Below are 16,458 nucleotides of genomic sequence, written 5' to 3' on the forward strand. Positions count from 1 at the left end.
GTGGAGCTCAGGAGCCCCACTGCCCCCACAGCAGAAATGGGCCGACCCCCTCCTGCCACCACAGTGGTTCTGAGTGCCAATGACATCTCGAGACACGTTGCTCTTTGGAGCAGTGAGGATCTGTGTCCCGGCCCCAGCAGAGCCCTGCAGCTGCCTCAGCCCACAGCACAGTGCTGCAGCATGTGGGACCAAAACGGCATGGGGCACGGAAAGGAGCTGCAGAACTGAAGCGCTGAAATGTAGATCTTTGTGATACAGTTACTACCACGAGCACAGTTAGATCAGCTGTTACAGGAGAAGCAATAGAGGAACAGACATAGGAAAGGTCTCCATCGATGGTGTGAAACTCCAGCGTTGGGAAATGTTTGGAATGGTTGGGTCGGATGTTGTGATGCAATAATACTGGGAAGCAGATATAAAATCAACACCTCTGGCATCAGTGCCAATCAGCAATAAACATCTCATAAGGAAGAATAAAAGAGCATTTCAACAATCTAATGGGGAAGATATGAGTAAGGAATCACACCCTGTGAGAAAATCATTTCTCTTTTTTAATAACGATGACTCAGTCTCAGATATGCAAAGCAACTGGTTCTGACGTGCAGATAATTAGAGCTACTAATAAATGAACAACCCTAGTTACAAAGATCAAAGTGGTAAATTATCTTCAGCGTATCTATGAAATGTGTGTCGTGGTACCAAAAAGAGGGTAAGTGGCTTTCCACGGCCTGCTGCCTCTCAGGCTTAAAGTGTATGTACTCCAGAAGTGACTTAATGGCAAAATCCCATTTCCAAACAAGGGCCCCTCACGTTCCTGTTCTCTGACAGATGCTGTGATTGTGCCACTGCATCTAAGCCAGAAGGCAATGGGGACTGAAAGGGTCACAGCAGAGTCCCCATTCTGTGAAGAAGAAATGCCCCCCATGAACAGACCAAGGCCAACTCACAGCTGCCTCCTTTTCCATCAGTCAGCAGCAGCACCTTCCAAACCATTCTGCTTCCACGGACAAGCTGCTTTCCCCAGCTTCCAGCTCTCGAAGCCAGACAACATCCTTCCCATGTGCACAGCAGAACTGCCTTTACCTTACATAGCAGCAGTGTCTCCTTTCATAGAAGCAAGCTGCCACCTGCTCATTCTTCCGTTTGCTGAGGTAAAGGCAGCAAGCACTGGCTCTGCTCTCCCAAGACACTCAGCGATACGGTGCAGATTCTGCACTTCTTTCTGTTTAGAATAGTCTGGAAACCAGCACACATAAACAGATATGTGAAAAAAGTACAGCTTAAAAGAATGACATTCCTGCATGTCCACTGCTCTGAGCAAGACATCGGATCGCGTCCTGGAGATGGTACAGAGTTTGGTGATGCACAAACACTGTGTCTTCAGCAGTCCTTTTACAGAGATGTACCAGAAAATACTCTGAAGGCTCTGCCATCGCTGAGCGTTCTCTGCAGGACAGCATCAAAACCTGAGGTGTTCGTCCCAAAAATGCCAGCAGTTCTAAAAGCACAGATAAGGGACCTGAATTCCTGTTTCTCCAACTCTAAAATTAGACAACGGTTACAAGGCGCTGCTTTCACCACCCCTGCTCAGGACTAAAAAATGACGAGGATCAAAGAGGAACTATTAAAGCAAGTTTCGCTCATTAAGTAGCCAGCAACACACTATCTGAAACAAAATCTAACACACAGCCACCCACCCCAAATTACAGAGCGTGCTGTGTGTGAATCAGCATTGCAAACACAATACCTATGGGGAGGGCTGTCCCAGGTCCCAAAAGAAATTCCCCTTAGCACATCACTTTTGGCATGAGTGCTGTGGCTGGCAAACCCCATGGGAAGCGGCGCTGCCTGGAGGTGACACCCACCCGCAGAGGTATAAAGAGGCCCAGCGAGGACAGGAGGCAGCGCTTCCACTTGTGTGCCACGCTTGCAGCACGCTTTGCTTTGGGGCCGGACATCCAGCACTCACCATGAGCTGCAGCATCAAGAGGACATCCAGCACGTCGTACCGCAGCGGAGGCGGGGGAGGCATCTGCGCTGGCGCCGGTGGCAGGAGCTCCTCCGCCTCGTGCCGGCGATACGCGTCCTCCGTGATAGGCGGGGGCAGCTCCGCGGGGGGAGCGTACGGCTTCGGCTACGGCGGGGGCATGAGCGCCGGCAGCCTCGCTGGGGGCTTCTGCGGGGGCCTGGGAGGAGGCTTTGGGGGCGGCTTTGCGGGAAGCTTCGGCGCCGGGGGGGACATCCTGCTGAGCGGCAATGAGAAGAGCACCATGCAGAACCTCAACGACCGCCTGGCCTCCTACCTGGACAAGGTGCGCAGGCTGGAGGAGGAGAACGCGCAGCTCGAGCTGCACATCCGCGAGTGGTACAGGAAACAAGCTCCCAGCGCCTCCAAGGACTACAGCTCCTACTTCCAGACCATCGAGCAGCTCCAAAACCAGGTAGGGCACCCCGCAACGCGGCTCCATCTCCCACACCGGCGCTCCCCCGAAGGACTCGCTCCTTCCCGCTGGCTCCCACGGCCTGGGGGAGCTGGGGCAGCCTGCAGCTGTCCTGGGGGCCGCTCAGCTGCCCCACACCGCCCCACGGGGAATGGGAGCGCTCCGGGGCACGGCCCGAGGCTCCGTGGGGTGCTCCTGCAGCCCGAGCATGCTGGAGCACGCAGATCAATCCCCGCGGTGTGCAGGCGGCTCTGGGGGTGTCCGGATTTTCCCTGCTGCTCCCATCCCACAAAGCCAAACAACACCTGCACCGCAACACCTGCACCGCAACACCTGCACCGCAACACCTGCACTGCCTTTGGTTTTCTGTCCTGTGCCATGGCACTTCACTGGCTTCCTGATGTCCCTGAGTTACTGCAGGAAACGAGTCTAAGATCCTCACGAAAGCCCTCTGTGAGCTTTGGTTTCTTTCTTCTCCTGCTTCCTGAGCACTGACTCACTTCTCTCCAATCTCTTCTTTTGCAGATCGTTTCTGCCACCGTGGACAACAACAGGATGCTTCTGGACATCGATAACAGCAAGATGACTGCCGATGACTTCAGAATGAAGTGAGTGCCCCTCTGTGCATGTCTTACCTCTCTTGATTTTAACAAGATTCATTAATTTGGGAGCTGATGTGCTTTCCCAAGTAGGATGACCGTGCCTACAGGTTGTGATGAAGTTCATGGGCAACGTTTCTCTTTTCTGTGGTGAAAGGTATGAGAATGAACTGGTCATCCGTCAGACCGTGGAGGCTGATGTCAATGGTCTGAGAAACTTCCTGGATGATCTGACCCAGACACGTTCCTCTCTGGAATCTGAGCTGGAGTCCCTGAAGGAGGAGCTGATTGCCCTCAAGAGAAACCATGAGGAGGTACATTCAACTTATTTACACAATACCAAAATCACCAAATACTATCTATATCTTATGACAGTACCTTGGCAGCATAGGTTTGGACTTGCTATTATACATACAGGTGTGAACTGAACTGCAATCACAACAGCTGAGAAAATACATGTCTTTATAGACAGGATAACAAAGAAGTTAAACAGACACATTCGATTATATGATCAAAATGAAAAGGAAAAAAACAGACTTTAAGCTGCTGAGAGCCAGGAGCCAAAAAGCACCATTAAATAATCCTGCTCAGCATCAGCACAACCTTGTCAGAGTAGCATCCACTTCAGTTCCAGTTTAAAAGCTGTAAGCAGTACTTCACATTCACAATATCACCATGGGATCACAGTACCGCTTCACCTGCTGCCCACAACAGCCGCACTGAGCTGTGCCTCTGCCTCCTCTCCTCACACTCTGCAGGAGTTAAGACAGCTGCAGGCTCAGACCGGAGGCGATGTGAGCGTGGAGGTCAATGCTGCTCCCGGAGAAGACTTGACAAAGACTCTCAATGACCTGAGAAACGAGTACGAGCAGATCATTGAGAAGAACCGCAGGGAGGTTGAGCAGTGGTATGAAGTCAAGGTACGTAGCACAGCCCCGAGCGGAGTCTCCTTCCGCGGGAGAACGCAGCCTGTCCGCCTGCCCTCGTCCTCAGCCTGCTCATCTGCCGCGCGAGGGGACAGCCCCGCTCAGAAAGCGTCTGCTTTGCTCCCGCAGATCGAAGAAGTCAATCGCCAGGTCACCTCCAGCAGCCAGGACATCCAGACCAGCAGCCACCAGCTCACCGAGCTGAAGCGCGAAATGCAGAACCTGGAGATCGAGCTGCAGGCGCAGCTCAGCACGGTACGCGGGGCAGCGCCGCTGAGGGCCCCGGGCTCCTCGCGGTGGGAAACTGCCTCCTGGGCCACAGCTCTGCTCCTGACCCCCGGCCTTCCACCTCCAGAAAAGCTCCCTGGAGAACTCCCTGGCTGAGACGGAATCCCGCTATAGCTGCCTGCTGCAGCAAATCCAAGGGCAGATTAACGCCGTAGAGGAGGAGCTGGCCAACATCCGCTGCGAGATGGAGAGCCAGAACCAGGAGTACAAGATGCTGCTGGGCATCAAGACCCGCCTGGAGCAGGAGATCGCTCAGTACCGGGCACTGCTCAACGAGGGACAGCAAGACCTGGTGTACGTATACCACACTGAGGGCGAGGGAATAAACCTCTGAGTATGTAATTCCTCAGGGAGTCCTCTAGTGCGTGCTGTTACAGCAGCATCTTCTCTGACCGAGCGCACAGTGGCTGTTGTTAACTGTTGGTGAACTCCTCTCTTCTCACAGCACCTCCCAAGGATCTTTCCAGGGAGGTGGAAAATCCTCCCACTCCTTTTCTTCCACTTCCTACTCCCATGGACAATCTGGTGGGGAGAAGTCAGGTAAGAAACAGCTTCCAAGGAAGATCCTCATTTTTCCTGTGCCCACAACTTTCATGTCTTGTACTTCACCATTGTTTGCTGGTTAACACTAAGCCTTATGCTTCCACATTAGCAACTGCAAAAGGGATTAAACCATTCACAATCAAATCTCCTAACTTCAGCTACAGAAATGGGCTAGCTTTTTGCCCACGCTCTTGCTAATGTGGATGGACATTTAAATAATGGACAAACCTGTGAAGTCAGGAGACTCTTTGACTTTCTCATTAAAAAGAGTAACCGTCTCTCATTTCCTCCCCCAGGGCAGGGAAGAGTGTGTTAAGAGAGCCCCGATGCTCTGGTTTCCTCTGATCCTCCCACTGCCAGCTGTGCAGCCCCAGGTGCAGAGATAACAGCAGCCGTGTGCCAGCAGTGTCACCTGCACACATGGTCATGGAGGGACAGCCCTGCCAGGACTCCCCATGCTGTCTGCTTCCTCCTCTGTGCTCCTCGCAGTACCGTCACTGTGATCCTCATACTGCAGTGCTGCCGATGCTCTGCTTTCTGCCGACAGTAGTGCCCCTAATAAAACTTTCCTTTTCTGCAGTGCAAAAAGATGCTGTGTGCAGTGGATTATTTAGCGTATTAATATTGGACAAATATTCAAAGTTAGGTGAAATAAATGAGAGATACAGTCACAGTTTGGGGACTTTAGTGCAGCCCCAAAGAAAACAGCATACCCTACTTCACCGGGCGACGTCTGATTAAGGTATTAGGGGAGGAATGCCCGCCCGGGCTCATAGTAAACTCGAGAGTGACACCTATGGGAGCGAGGAAGGACTGCTGAAAGCCTCTCCCAGGGCGCTCCTTGCGAGGGCTGTACGTCCAAGCGTGGCAGCTCAGCTTAAATAAAGCTAACACAATTAAAACCACAACCTAACGATGCACTTGGTTAAGCTGAAGACATCTGCCCTTGGGTCGCTGAAGAAGAGATTAACTATGTCCAGGCAGCCCCCAACTTTCAGGGGAGGGTTCTATATAATCTTGCTCAGTAAAAGCCAGAGTCCATCAGGCAATGCATGGCAATATGCAAAGAAATAGCTCTTGAAACATGAATGTTGGCCGTTAGGACCACTCTCTCGACTTCTGGGAGGCCCAGGTGTGCACTCTCTGTGATCCAAGCACCCGAGGCAGTCCTCAGCTCCTGCAAGAACAGCTGCAGCTCTGTGGCAGGATGCGACCCGGGACGGCTCCATCCTTTCTGTAGCTGCCCCAACTTCATGGAGCACACTGACATCATTTGAGCTGTTCGCAGACGAAGAAAACTCACTGAAATGACTCACAGGAATCGTACAAACTGTTGAGTCCTGGCAGCACACGGGGGCAGCAGCAGAGCAGCACTGCTCCTGTCACACAGCTCTGCACTTTGCTCCGCAGTCAGACCCGGGCCAGGCACAGCGTGACCGCCACGCACCGCTCCGCCCCAGAAATCGGACAATGGGAGCAAACAGAAAGGCTACGGGTACGGATGCAGCTTAAAAGGGCTTTCATGGTTACCTTTTCCATGAATAAAATGTGCTCACACAAAAAAATGAATAAATAAAAGCAATGGAAGGAAGTCTTTTTCCCCCCAAATCATTAGCTAGACTCATATTTTTAAAGAAAAAAAAATAAAACGTATTTTTTCACAAGGTTAACACTGAGAGATCAGACAGCATTTAACCACTGTAACAGCAAAGAGGTTTGAAAAAACGAACTATCATCTGCTCCATGCAGTTCTGTGGGAAAGTTTTCAGGTAATCCCATAGGAAACCATCAAGTTCGGGGCGCTCCTGCACGCACTGATGCAGCACTCGGGTTGTTGCCCTCCGTGCACAGCACAGCTTCAGCTGCCACTGCTGCCAGGGAGGGCTCTGCCAGGGGATGGGGGCTTCCTCAAGAACGGGGCTCATGGAAACGGGGTGTGCTCAAACAGTGAGCCTGCAGGGGACTGCGAGGTGCTGACACCTGCACGTCTGCTTACAAAGGCGATGAAAGAAGTCTGTGTTACAGCCTTTGGGTGTGCCCAGGTTTCTCAATTCTGGAAATTAATCATCTCCGCCTGCACATTATGAAGTTTGCAGGAAGGTCAGAGGAGGGCCTAACAGCCCCACAGCCCCACAGCCCCACGGCCCCACAGCCCCACAGCCCCACGGCCACACACTCCCAGCACTGCAGGAGTGGTTTCAGGGCTCAGCAGTGCAGCAGAGTCCTGCAGAGAGCCCCCTCCATTCCCTCAGCACTTCTCAGGGAGCTAACAAAGGAAACTTCCCGTTCACTCTGCCTTCAATGAAAAAACAGAAGGAGACGATCTGGACCAGCTACAGCAGAGCCATCGCTGTCGCAGTGAGCGCGCGTTTCAGGTGTGCTGAGGCTGACTTCCCCAGCGTGCTGCACACCGCCCGCACTGCGCTCTGTGCTCACTGCAGTTGCCCCTCAGCGCTGCGCTGCCAAGGCTGGCTGCAGGGAACACCTTTCTGCTGGCACTGCTCCGGTGCCCGGCAGCCCTGGCAGCGGGAGCGTGGCTGCGGATCAAAGGCACAGCCCTGCTGCCCGCCCTTCCCTCCCGGCCCGGTTCCGCCCTGCAGCCTCTGCTGCCAAAAGTCAGAGCTCCTTTCCACTGAAACCGCTGTTAGTAACCATGCCACCGTGTGCTCCGCGCTCTGCTCTGACACCCTCTGCTCCTCCAAGGCACACACCGTCCTGCCCAAATCCTCACTGCTCCCTCCGATGGGACTGCCCTCACTTCTCGTGTCTCGGTATCTGGATGCCCACGTGCATTTCCCTCCATCAAATCACATTCCCTCTCCTCTACAGAAGACAGAGGTTTGAGGGGTAACAGGATCTCTCTTTGCTCTTATCTATCCTCTTTAAACATCAGCAGCCGTGCCCGCCTGTGCCGGGACCTGCTGCAGCAGCACGCAAACATTCTTATCTCGGATCTCTTGGCACACTCAGTGCCTGTGCAGCAAGGCAAGCCGAGAGAGCACCTGGGAAAACGGCCCTAAAGATGATTGATGACGGGAGAGGAAAGCCAGGAGGGTGAGAGCTGCGCCCCAACCGGCACAGCTGCCCCAGGACCGGCTGCGGATGGACGCTCCTCGGCTCGGCTCTTCCCACGGGGAAGACCCATGAAAAGAAGGGAAGAAAAATGGGTGTTCGAATGAAAGAGATTCAAATGCGTTGTGCCCGTGATTTCTGACAGGAGAGGACACGCGCGGTGGTGACTGGAGCAATGCGGGACAGGATTAGTGGGGCAGGGCAGCGCAGCTTCAATAATCAGAAGACATGAAGTTTGAAAACGTGGGTACAAAGGGGTCGGGGGGGACACATCACAGTGAGCAGCAGCAGCGATCCAAGCACCGCTGGAACAGCAGCGGGCACGAATGAGGGACGTGCTGGAGATACTCGAGGGCAATAAAATGCTTTACAACGAAGTGCATAACAATTCCCTGACAAAATATTTACGATCGCACAAAGCAGTGCTCGCCTGCCATAAACCGCAGATAAAGGCCCTTCCCTCGGCTGTCCCACCCTCCTGTTCGCTCCAGGGAAGAGCTGACACTACAGCAAATTAAGCTCATGGCAGCAGGAGAAAAAAAAGGCCTGCACACAATGATAAAAGCAAATACTTCTCCACACTAAAGGCCTTTCCAGGCATTTAAGTACATGTTATCACCTGAAAGGAGCCCCCGCAAAAGCAAACATGCAACCGCAGAGCTAAAAAAGATGTGGAGTTAAAAGACAAAGACAAACCCTTCTGGAAACTCAGAACAGTTTTCCTGGGAATGCTGTCCAGGCACTTCCCATGCACTGGGGGCTACAAAGAAGATGGAATGGTTGCTCCATTGGGCTGTGTCCCCCCAGCTTCCTCCACCCGACAATTCCAGATATCATTCCAAGTTATCAAGAAGGACTCTCTGGGAGTTCCCCCTGCTTGTCTGAAGCAGCCCTGCCCTGACTGCAGCAAATGATGTTAAAACATACAGGGATTGCTGCTTTGACTCAGGGGGCTTCTGGGGGAATGCAGAAGCCTTCCAAACCCTGATTTCTATGAAGTGGACAATAAAACATTGTGCAAAACCATACACGTGCCTTTCATTCTGCAGAAATCCAAAACACACTGCCTTGAGGACTACGAGGGACCCTGGGGATGCCTGGAGGGAAGGATGCTCCTTTCTCCTTGCTGCAGGACACCGACGGGAATAGGGCTTTTCCTCCTTTCTGTTCTTGCATTTCTGCTCAGTGAAGGCACAGATTTGTGTCTTTATGCTCTAACTATCGACTCCAGCACTTAACAATAAAGTAACTGTTCTCTGCCAGACCCTTCTGCCCCCATGCAGCTTCCCAGCACTGTCAGCGCTCCCGTTGATGGGAGCTGGAACCTGTTGGGCAGCATTCCCCCACCCAGGGCTGAATAAAACATTCAGATCTGCAGAAGGGGCCGTTCTCTGTCTCAGGGAGGGCTGCACATTGTTACTGTGCAAGTGAGCAAGCTGTGTGAGTGCAGCAGTCTCTGCACAACACGAAAGGGCCCAAGCTGCAGAATCACAGATAATATGTATGGTGCCCAAACTGCACACATCGGGTGGCAGTCTCTGTGCCTGAGTTGTTTCAGAGCTCTGTTCTGATGCAGCCTCCACATCAGGTACAGAAAAGCCTGCAAGTTACTCCAACAGGATATAACTCCCTCCCATCTGAGGGTATAGCTCATCTACGTAGGAAAGCCAGCAGTATATAAGTCAGCCACAAGGCCACACCTCCACAATAAAGTACATTTGACAAAAATGACTAAATTCTAGTTCACTGGCAAACCAATGCCATCAATTACAGCTAAAAATGATATACTGATGGAAAAAAGGGCACAGCAGTCTGTATGAGTGCTGAAAGCTCACGGCTGGCTGGAAGCTGCAGGGAGAGCTCTGCAGGGCTGCTGCACTGCTCCCTGGGCAGCTTCCAGCTCTTGTCCGTATTCTTTTACACTCCCTGTTTGCCCCGCAGTTTGACTTCTCTCTCCCAACCAAGTGAGTAAAGCAGTGATGTGTGGTTAGTGCATTTTTATGGGTAAAAAAAGAACAGACCTGCCCTCATGCCGAGTATGCATTCCGCTTGGCTTATCTCTAATCCATTGTCTTGCTATCAAACGGATTTCTCATTCAAACACAGCCTGCACCGGGCGCTCCCAGAGATGTGCTCCGAGGAAGCACTGCAGGACACGCAGCTCTGCCCTGGCCTGGGTGCTGCCAAAGCTCACCCCAACCCTCAAAGCAGCACCTCCTGTGCAGGCCCCGAGGCTTGGAGGGAACGAGGGGTGGTGGGGAAAGAAAGAGGACAGCACAAAAGATGGAAGAGCTGCTCACCGTCGGGGATCCTCCTGGGGAGCTTGTGGTGATAAAGGAACCATTGCTTTTGAAAATTCACCTTGGAGAACTGGACTTAAACACTTGAGAAATAACATTTTCATTACTCTCAGAGTCAAGAAGACAACATGATTACGTTTCTTGTGATTACTTCTCCCTTTTGGTGGTAACAAAAGGACTGAACACATACAATTGGGCCCTTGTTTCTGTTGTTGCTGACTCCCCAGGTACTACGCAGGGAAGTTTAACGCCTCTCTCTGCTACAAACACAGCAACAGTTCCTTGGAAAGGACTCTTGTTTCTGCACAAAAACAGACTCCTTCACACAGGACACATTCTCTGTCAGATCCTCCCTGTTGCTGTTGGCCTAAAAAGGAAATGAGATCAACAAAACAAACTTCGTATTTTAGAAAAGGATAAATATTTCTGTCATTTCATTATCTTGGGGACCTTCAAGGATTTGGTGACCACATCGGGGCTAAGGGACCAACCCAGATCACCGAGGGCATTGTCCAAATGCCTCTCCAGTACCAACATCCACGGGGCACCCACAGATCCACCTCCGAAGGAAGGGTGCCCTGCCAAGAAATTGTTCCTTCTGAAATGATTGTTCCTGAGGGAAAGGGGGGAAAGTACAGGTAGGAAACTGCACTGCTAAGGCCTGCACACCTTCAGGCTCCGTTATCAGTCTACCAATTACTGACATAATCACTCTGTGTTTTAACTTTGCCGTGGCTGAAGGAAGCAAGTCGCCGTGGGGCTGCAGGGACGCAGCCAGGTGCACTGGGGCTGAGTGCCGCCGGCCCTCCCGCTCCCTACACCTAAACTCCAACTGGATGGATGGCTGTGCCCCTCAGCAGAGCAGCAGCTCCCCCCAGTCCCACCTTCTTCCTCAATGGCAGGGGGAGGGAATCAGTGCCTTGTGTAAAGGTATTTGGGAATGAAACCCAGCTCCCTTCTCAGCAGCTGACCAATGAGAGGAATCCCTGTGTTGGCAGAGGGCTTACGGCCGATAAATTCCACGGGTCTCAGATAACACATTCTGGAGACAACTCCCATTGTCACAGGCATAAAAGAAGTGGGGTGGGGGAAAGGAGCACGCATTCCTGCTCCCGATCACAAACCGCAGCTCGCTTCAGGCCCCGTTTCTCTCTATGGCGACTTACAGCTTCAGGCAAACCACCTCCCCGGTGGCAGGGGGCCCCGGCGGCCGCTCGCTCCGTTCGGGTGCCGGTTCCTTCAGGGCCCCGAGCATCCACGGGGGATCCGGCGGCAGGGGGGTGTCAGTCTCATCCGCTAGATTTGTCTCTTCAGGCCTAGGAAGCGGCCTGGGCGGTGGATACGGAGGTGGCTTCAGCAGCAGCTTCAGTGGAGGCTTCTGTGGGGGCTACGGTGGTGGCTTGGGCTCTGGTGATGGTCTCCTCTCAGGGAATGAAAAGACAACGATGCAAAACCTGAATGACCGCCTCGCGTCCTACCTGGACAAAGTGCGCGCGTTGGAAGAAGCAAACTCGGATCTTGAAACCAAAATCCGCGAATGGTACCTACGGCAAGGACCGGGCCCTGCCCGAGACTACAGCCTTTATTACAAGACTATTGAAGACCTCCGAGACCAGGTAGGTGGTAGTACTGGCTAAAAAGCGCTTTAGAAGGAAGCACAAAAATCCAAAGAGAAAAGCTTCCCTTGGAAAGGAGCCAGCAGGTCTGTGGGAAGGAGGAAGGAGGAATGCAAACGCGACCGCTGGTCAGGCAGGTAAAGCAACGTGCAGCATGAAATCCTCCACGTTTCTAATGTTAGCGGGGACGGTGTGCACCCCGGTATCTCACCCTCTGGTGGTGTTTGCTTTGAAAGAAGCACTGACCCGCCATGCAGCTCACGGAGCTCCAGAGAGCCCCACGCACACTGCGGCTGCAGGAAAGAACGGCTTCGCAAATGTGAAGGTAGCAGCTCATGATCTCATGAGCACGACTACACATTTCACTGCACATTTCGCCTACTTCAGCGAGCAATTGAAATAAGAATGTTGAAACATTTTGCATATGGAAAAAGGAAGTAGCAGTCCTAAAATAATCGATGCCATTTATAAATGCAGGATCTGTCCCAACAGCTGATGGGTAGCTGATATTGGGTTACTGTGAGCCGATGCACACCCTGGAAACCATATCTAGAAGCTGAGTAAACTGTGCAAACAAATGGAGGAAAGCTTGAGCTTTACTCCTTGCAGGTCAGCTCGGAGTTCGTGACTGCTCCCACGCCATTTGTTTTCTCTTTGCCTTAAGACATTCACATTCTCCACTGATTCCAGAAACTGAGCTCCAGAAAAGACAGAACTGGGAACTGGATTTTCACCTTTTGTCATTCTTTCTCCTCCTGTCCTTTATTCCCTTTAGATAGAGATGTTGCAGCTGTTTCTGTATAGAACTTCCTTAGTTTCGAAAATGGCAGGCAAAAAAGACACGCTCTCTAGTTAAAAATTAAAAGAGATCACTCCTGAGGGACATTTCCTTTTTGGCTTGTGATTTATGTGATTAATTTTAAGAGTCAATAAATACTAAAGTGGTGAATTTAAGGGGGAAAATATGTGCTCAAACACACATGAACCTAGATTGCTTACAGTACATAAACATGCCATCTGTTTTGCAATCACACAGTCCTTGCATCACTGCCCAGCTAAGAAAACACACAGAGAGAACCCGTTCTGCCCCGAGGGCCCTTCCCTTCGCTTCCTCTGCTGTTCCCCAGGAAGCAGTCTTGGTGCCTCACACCCACCGACCTGCCCACCCAAGGCCTCCCCCTCCACCAGAGCACCGCACTGCGGGGACTCGAGCTTCAGGGCCCTTCGTAGCCCGGACCGAAGTAACAGGACCTACCCATAGCTGACAGCAACTGCAGAAGTACTGTGATGAATCTGTGCTGCCTATTTGCTACAGATCATCTGAGACCAAATAAAATGCATTCGCCTTTGGTGGAGCTATGGGTGCAATTGTAACTCCTCCACCTTTAGCGTAAGGAGATGACAAAGCTGTTCCCATCTCAGCAATGAACTCTCACTGATTGCAGATCCTCGCTGCCACTATTGACAACTCGAAGATCGTCCTGCAGATTGACAACGCCAGACTGGCTGCTGATGACTTCAAGACCAAGTGAGTAATTTCTGAAAGGGGAAAGTCTCCTGAGGCAAAAATCCCTCTTGAGGCAAAGGGCAGTGACTGTGAAGAAAGAAAGGAATGTGTGTAAAATCTCCGTATGAACACCAGTTTGATCTGTCACCGCAGCTCAGCCCTTCACGCATTGCTGCAAACCTCACCTGCCCCACAGGAAACGTTCTACTGTAAAATACGTGTAGAAAAGTTTAATGTTTAACAACATTTGCTGTGTCATAGTTCCTACAGTGCCAGATACTTTTCTAACAAATAATGCATTTCATGGTGCCTTCATCATTAGTCTGAAGAGTTCTGTTTTGCTTCTTCAAGGTTCGAAACAGAGCAGGCCCTGCGCCAGAGCGTGGAGGCCGACATCAATGGGCTGCGCAGGGTGCTGGACGAGCTGACCCTGTCCAGGGCCGACCTGGAGATGCAGATTGAGAGCCTGAAGGAGGAGCTGGCCTACCTCAAGAAGAACCACGAGGAGGTAAATACAAAACAAACAAGCGTGATTGGAAGTGAAGAGAGGAAAGCACTGTGAGCAGGGCCCCAGGAGTGCCTTGGACTCTCCAATGATAAAGACTTCTATGCAGACTGGCAAATCAAAGATCCACCCTGCCAGTTTTCCAGTACAGTCGTTCAGACCTTTGAAGAAAGGACGGATGGTTCATAACTTTGTCATTTATGATTGTACCCTCTTTTGTCTTCCTCTGTAATGTCAACGCAGGAAATGAGTGCCCTGGGAGGACAGGTAACTGGCCAAGTCAGTGTGGAAGTGGACTCAGCTCCAGGCACTGACCTGTCCAAGATCCTGGCCGACATGAGAGACCAGTACGAACACATGGCAGAGAAGAACAGGAAGGATGCCGAGGCCTGGTTCCACAGCAAGGTATGAAAAGCTTCATACTAAATAATGGTGATTTTTAAATCCATGAAGGAAACGAAGTTACTCTGTAACTTACAGAAAACCAAGTGAAAGCCTTAGGACCTCCACTCAGAGGTCCTACATGTCTCACGTGCCATTTTCCTTTTTCAGACTGAAGAGCTGAACCGGGAAGTAGCTGTCAATACCGAACAACTGCAGAGCAGCAAGTCCGAAGTCACTGACCTGAGACGCACCCTCCAAGGGCTGGAAATAGAGCTGCAGTCCCAGCTCAGCATGGTTTGTTAAAATTTGCACTGCACAAACGCAGGCACACTAAAACACGCCCGTATTCCCCTCCTGCAAGCAGCCCAGCAACCCTTCCCCTCCAACTCTGCTGGCAGAAATGCGCGCTGGAAAGCACCCTGGCCGACACCGAAGGGCGGTACGGAGCACAGCTGGAGCACATCCAGGGCATGATCGGCAGCATCGAGGCACAGCTGGCGGAGCTCCGGGCTGACATGGAGCGCCAGAACTGCGAGTACAGGATGCTCATGGACATCAAGAGTCGTCTGGAGCAGGAGATCGCTACTTACCGGCAGCTCCTGGAGGGTCAGGAGTCCCAGTGAGTAACTGCTCGCGGCACGAGGCCTTATGCGGAACGACCACACCGCGGTGCTCATGTGCCACAGCATCCCGGGAAACCCAACTCCAAACACGGCTGGGGTCCTAATTCTTTCAACACGTTATTTTTTTTCAGGGGAGAAATTATCTTCTCCCACCGTTTCATTCGCTGCTGTAGTTTACAAAAACATTTCCTATAACGATTCCTTCTTCTGAGGCGAAAAAGAAAGCAAGGAAATGAACGCCTTGCTTCTGACTACGCACAAAATGATACGAGAGGCCGTGTTTGTACGCTGCCACCTCGCACTGCATGCCACGTGCTGCCTCCCCTTTCAGCTCTCCTCTCTTTGCTTCCAGGTTGCTTGGCTCCCTCGCTGGATCTGACGGTAAGGACTTCTTCACCTCCTGGAAACCTTCAGTAGCCAAAGGAGTTTTATTTTTAAAAAAGATAAATACACACATGAGGGTATTCTGTGCACTCCAGAGGCTGGGCTGCTGCACGTCTGTGTCACACAGAAAGTCAAAGTGATGACTCTGGCTCAAATTTAACAAGTTTTAGACATCAAAGGACATTAGGCATCAGGAAAACATTTCAGACTTTGTTACTGCAAAACAAATCATTCCCCAGGTGAAAGGATGCGGGCAGTGTCAGCATCTGGGGGGCACTGCACCAACATGCAAGTATGACTTGCTTTTAAAGGTCAGCTGTATTGTAAAAGCGATGCATGATTCAAATCAGTGCTATGAAGAATAAAACTCCTGAGAAGGGAATGACAGATGAGACACAGACCAAGCTCAGTAACTTGTGGAATGGTCTCATGTGCTCTGGTTAAGTAACTGTTGTTCTTTTTCTCCGTATCACTGCAGACAAAAAAGACAAGCTGCCAGATGGAAAACAGTACTGAAAGTGCCACAGATGTCATCTTCAAGGCGAGGAGAAGAAAAGGAATTACAACGCAGAGGAATCACATTAACTGCTGGAAATTAACTGCACAGAAAATCCTTGGCTACACGAAGTTTAAGTAGATGGATCCATTTAGTGGTGATTAATTTGCAGACTAGGTTAGGTTTTTAATTGCTTCTAGTTCTTCCTTGTGCTGAAATGCTTTATCTACTCCAATAAAGATGATCTTGCAACCTCAGCTCTTGTTTGGTCACTGCTGTCACTGCTGCAGCCCCAGGACGGGGCAGCCGCTCCCCCAGCGCAGCACTCCACCCGGGGTGGATCTCTTCTCAGGGACACAGCCACAAACTCTTCGTCATTCTCCTTGGACCTGAGAGGGAATATATTCTTTCATTCTTTCACATAAGTCCTCCCAGATGAGTGGAGTGTTTGCACAGTGGGGAGCAGCGCAGAGCTGCAGGCCTGCTCTGTCAGGGCTGGGTAATCCTCCCCAGGTGAAGAGGCCAGAGCTTGGGTTTGGCTCTGCACTGACTCAGGTGACCCATGAGCAGCATCTGTCACGTCCTGACACACTAATCCCAGCTTAGCTGCTGGAAATCCAGCTCTGTAGTGTTTGACAGTGGCCTCACTATGACATGAAGAACTGACGGGGAAAAAAAGTCCTGAGAAGTACAGATCAGCAAAGACAGGAGGAGGGGAGGACGGGGACGGCTGCAGCTGAATGAAAAATCCCCTCAGTTTCCTGATAGAAGTTG

The 16,458-nt window shown here is 51.5% G+C and overlaps 2 protein-coding genes across 2 annotated transcripts; both read left to right on the forward strand.

Moving 5' to 3' along the window:
• The first annotated feature begins 1,918 nt into the window (after positions 1–1,918).
• LOC136056805 (keratin, type I cytoskeletal 14-like) lies at positions 1,919–5,182 on the forward strand. Its single transcript, XM_065749155.1, has 8 exons — positions 1,919–2,441; positions 2,967–3,049; positions 3,198–3,354; positions 3,799–3,960; positions 4,096–4,221; positions 4,322–4,548; positions 4,700–4,794; positions 5,094–5,182. The coding sequence occupies exons 1-8, from the start codon at positions 1,971–1,973 to the stop codon at positions 5,111–5,113; spliced, it is 1,341 nt and encodes a 446-aa protein (XP_065605227.1). The 5' UTR covers positions 1,919–1,970; the 3' UTR covers positions 5,114–5,182.
• Positions 5,183–11,241: 6,059 nt separating this feature from the next.
• On the forward strand, positions 11,242–15,941 carry LOC136056810 (keratin, type I cytoskeletal 19). Its single transcript, XM_065749163.1, has 8 exons — positions 11,242–11,785; positions 13,231–13,313; positions 13,644–13,800; positions 14,041–14,202; positions 14,350–14,475; positions 14,580–14,800; positions 15,157–15,185; positions 15,667–15,941. The coding sequence occupies exons 1-8, from the start codon at positions 11,324–11,326 to the stop codon at positions 15,702–15,704; spliced, it is 1,278 nt and encodes a 425-aa protein (XP_065605235.1). The 5' UTR covers positions 11,242–11,323; the 3' UTR covers positions 15,705–15,941.
• Positions 15,942–16,458: the final 517 nt, after the last annotated feature.

Source organism: Cyrtonyx montezumae, unplaced genomic scaffold (assembly GCF_038088225.1).
Source record: "Cyrtonyx montezumae isolate F1298 unplaced genomic scaffold, pur_monq_1.0 scaffold_58, whole genome shotgun sequence".
NCBI classification, from domain to species: domain Eukaryota; kingdom Metazoa; phylum Chordata; class Aves; order Galliformes; family Odontophoridae; genus Cyrtonyx; species Cyrtonyx montezumae.

What these genes read in the sequence shown, in the direction of transcription:
- LOC136056805 (XM_065749155.1), top strand. Translation starts at nt 1,971, where the DNA reads ATGAGCTGCAGCATCAAGAGGACATCCAGCACGTCGTACCGCAGCGGA. An exon ending in TCAAGAGAAACCATGAGGAG is followed by an intron (nt 3,355 to 3,798) that starts GTACATTCAACT and finishes CACACTCTGCAG; the next exon opens with GAGTTAAGACAGCTGCAGGC. An exon ending in ATCTGGTGGGGAGAAGTCAG is followed by an intron (nt 4,795 to 5,093) that starts GTAAGAAACAGC and finishes TTCCTCCCCCAG; the next exon opens with GGCAGGGAAGAGTGTGTTAA.
- LOC136056810 (XM_065749163.1), top strand. Translation starts at nt 11,324, where the DNA reads ATGGCGACTTACAGCTTCAGGCAAACCACCTCCCCGGTGGCAGGGGGC. An exon ending in TCAAGAAGAACCACGAGGAG is followed by an intron (nt 13,801 to 14,040) that starts GTAAATACAAAA and finishes ATGTCAACGCAG; the next exon opens with GAAATGAGTGCCCTGGGAGG. An exon ending in CTCCCTCGCTGGATCTGACG is followed by an intron (nt 15,186 to 15,666) that starts GTAAGGACTTCT and finishes GTATCACTGCAG; the next exon opens with ACAAAAAAGACAAGCTGCCA.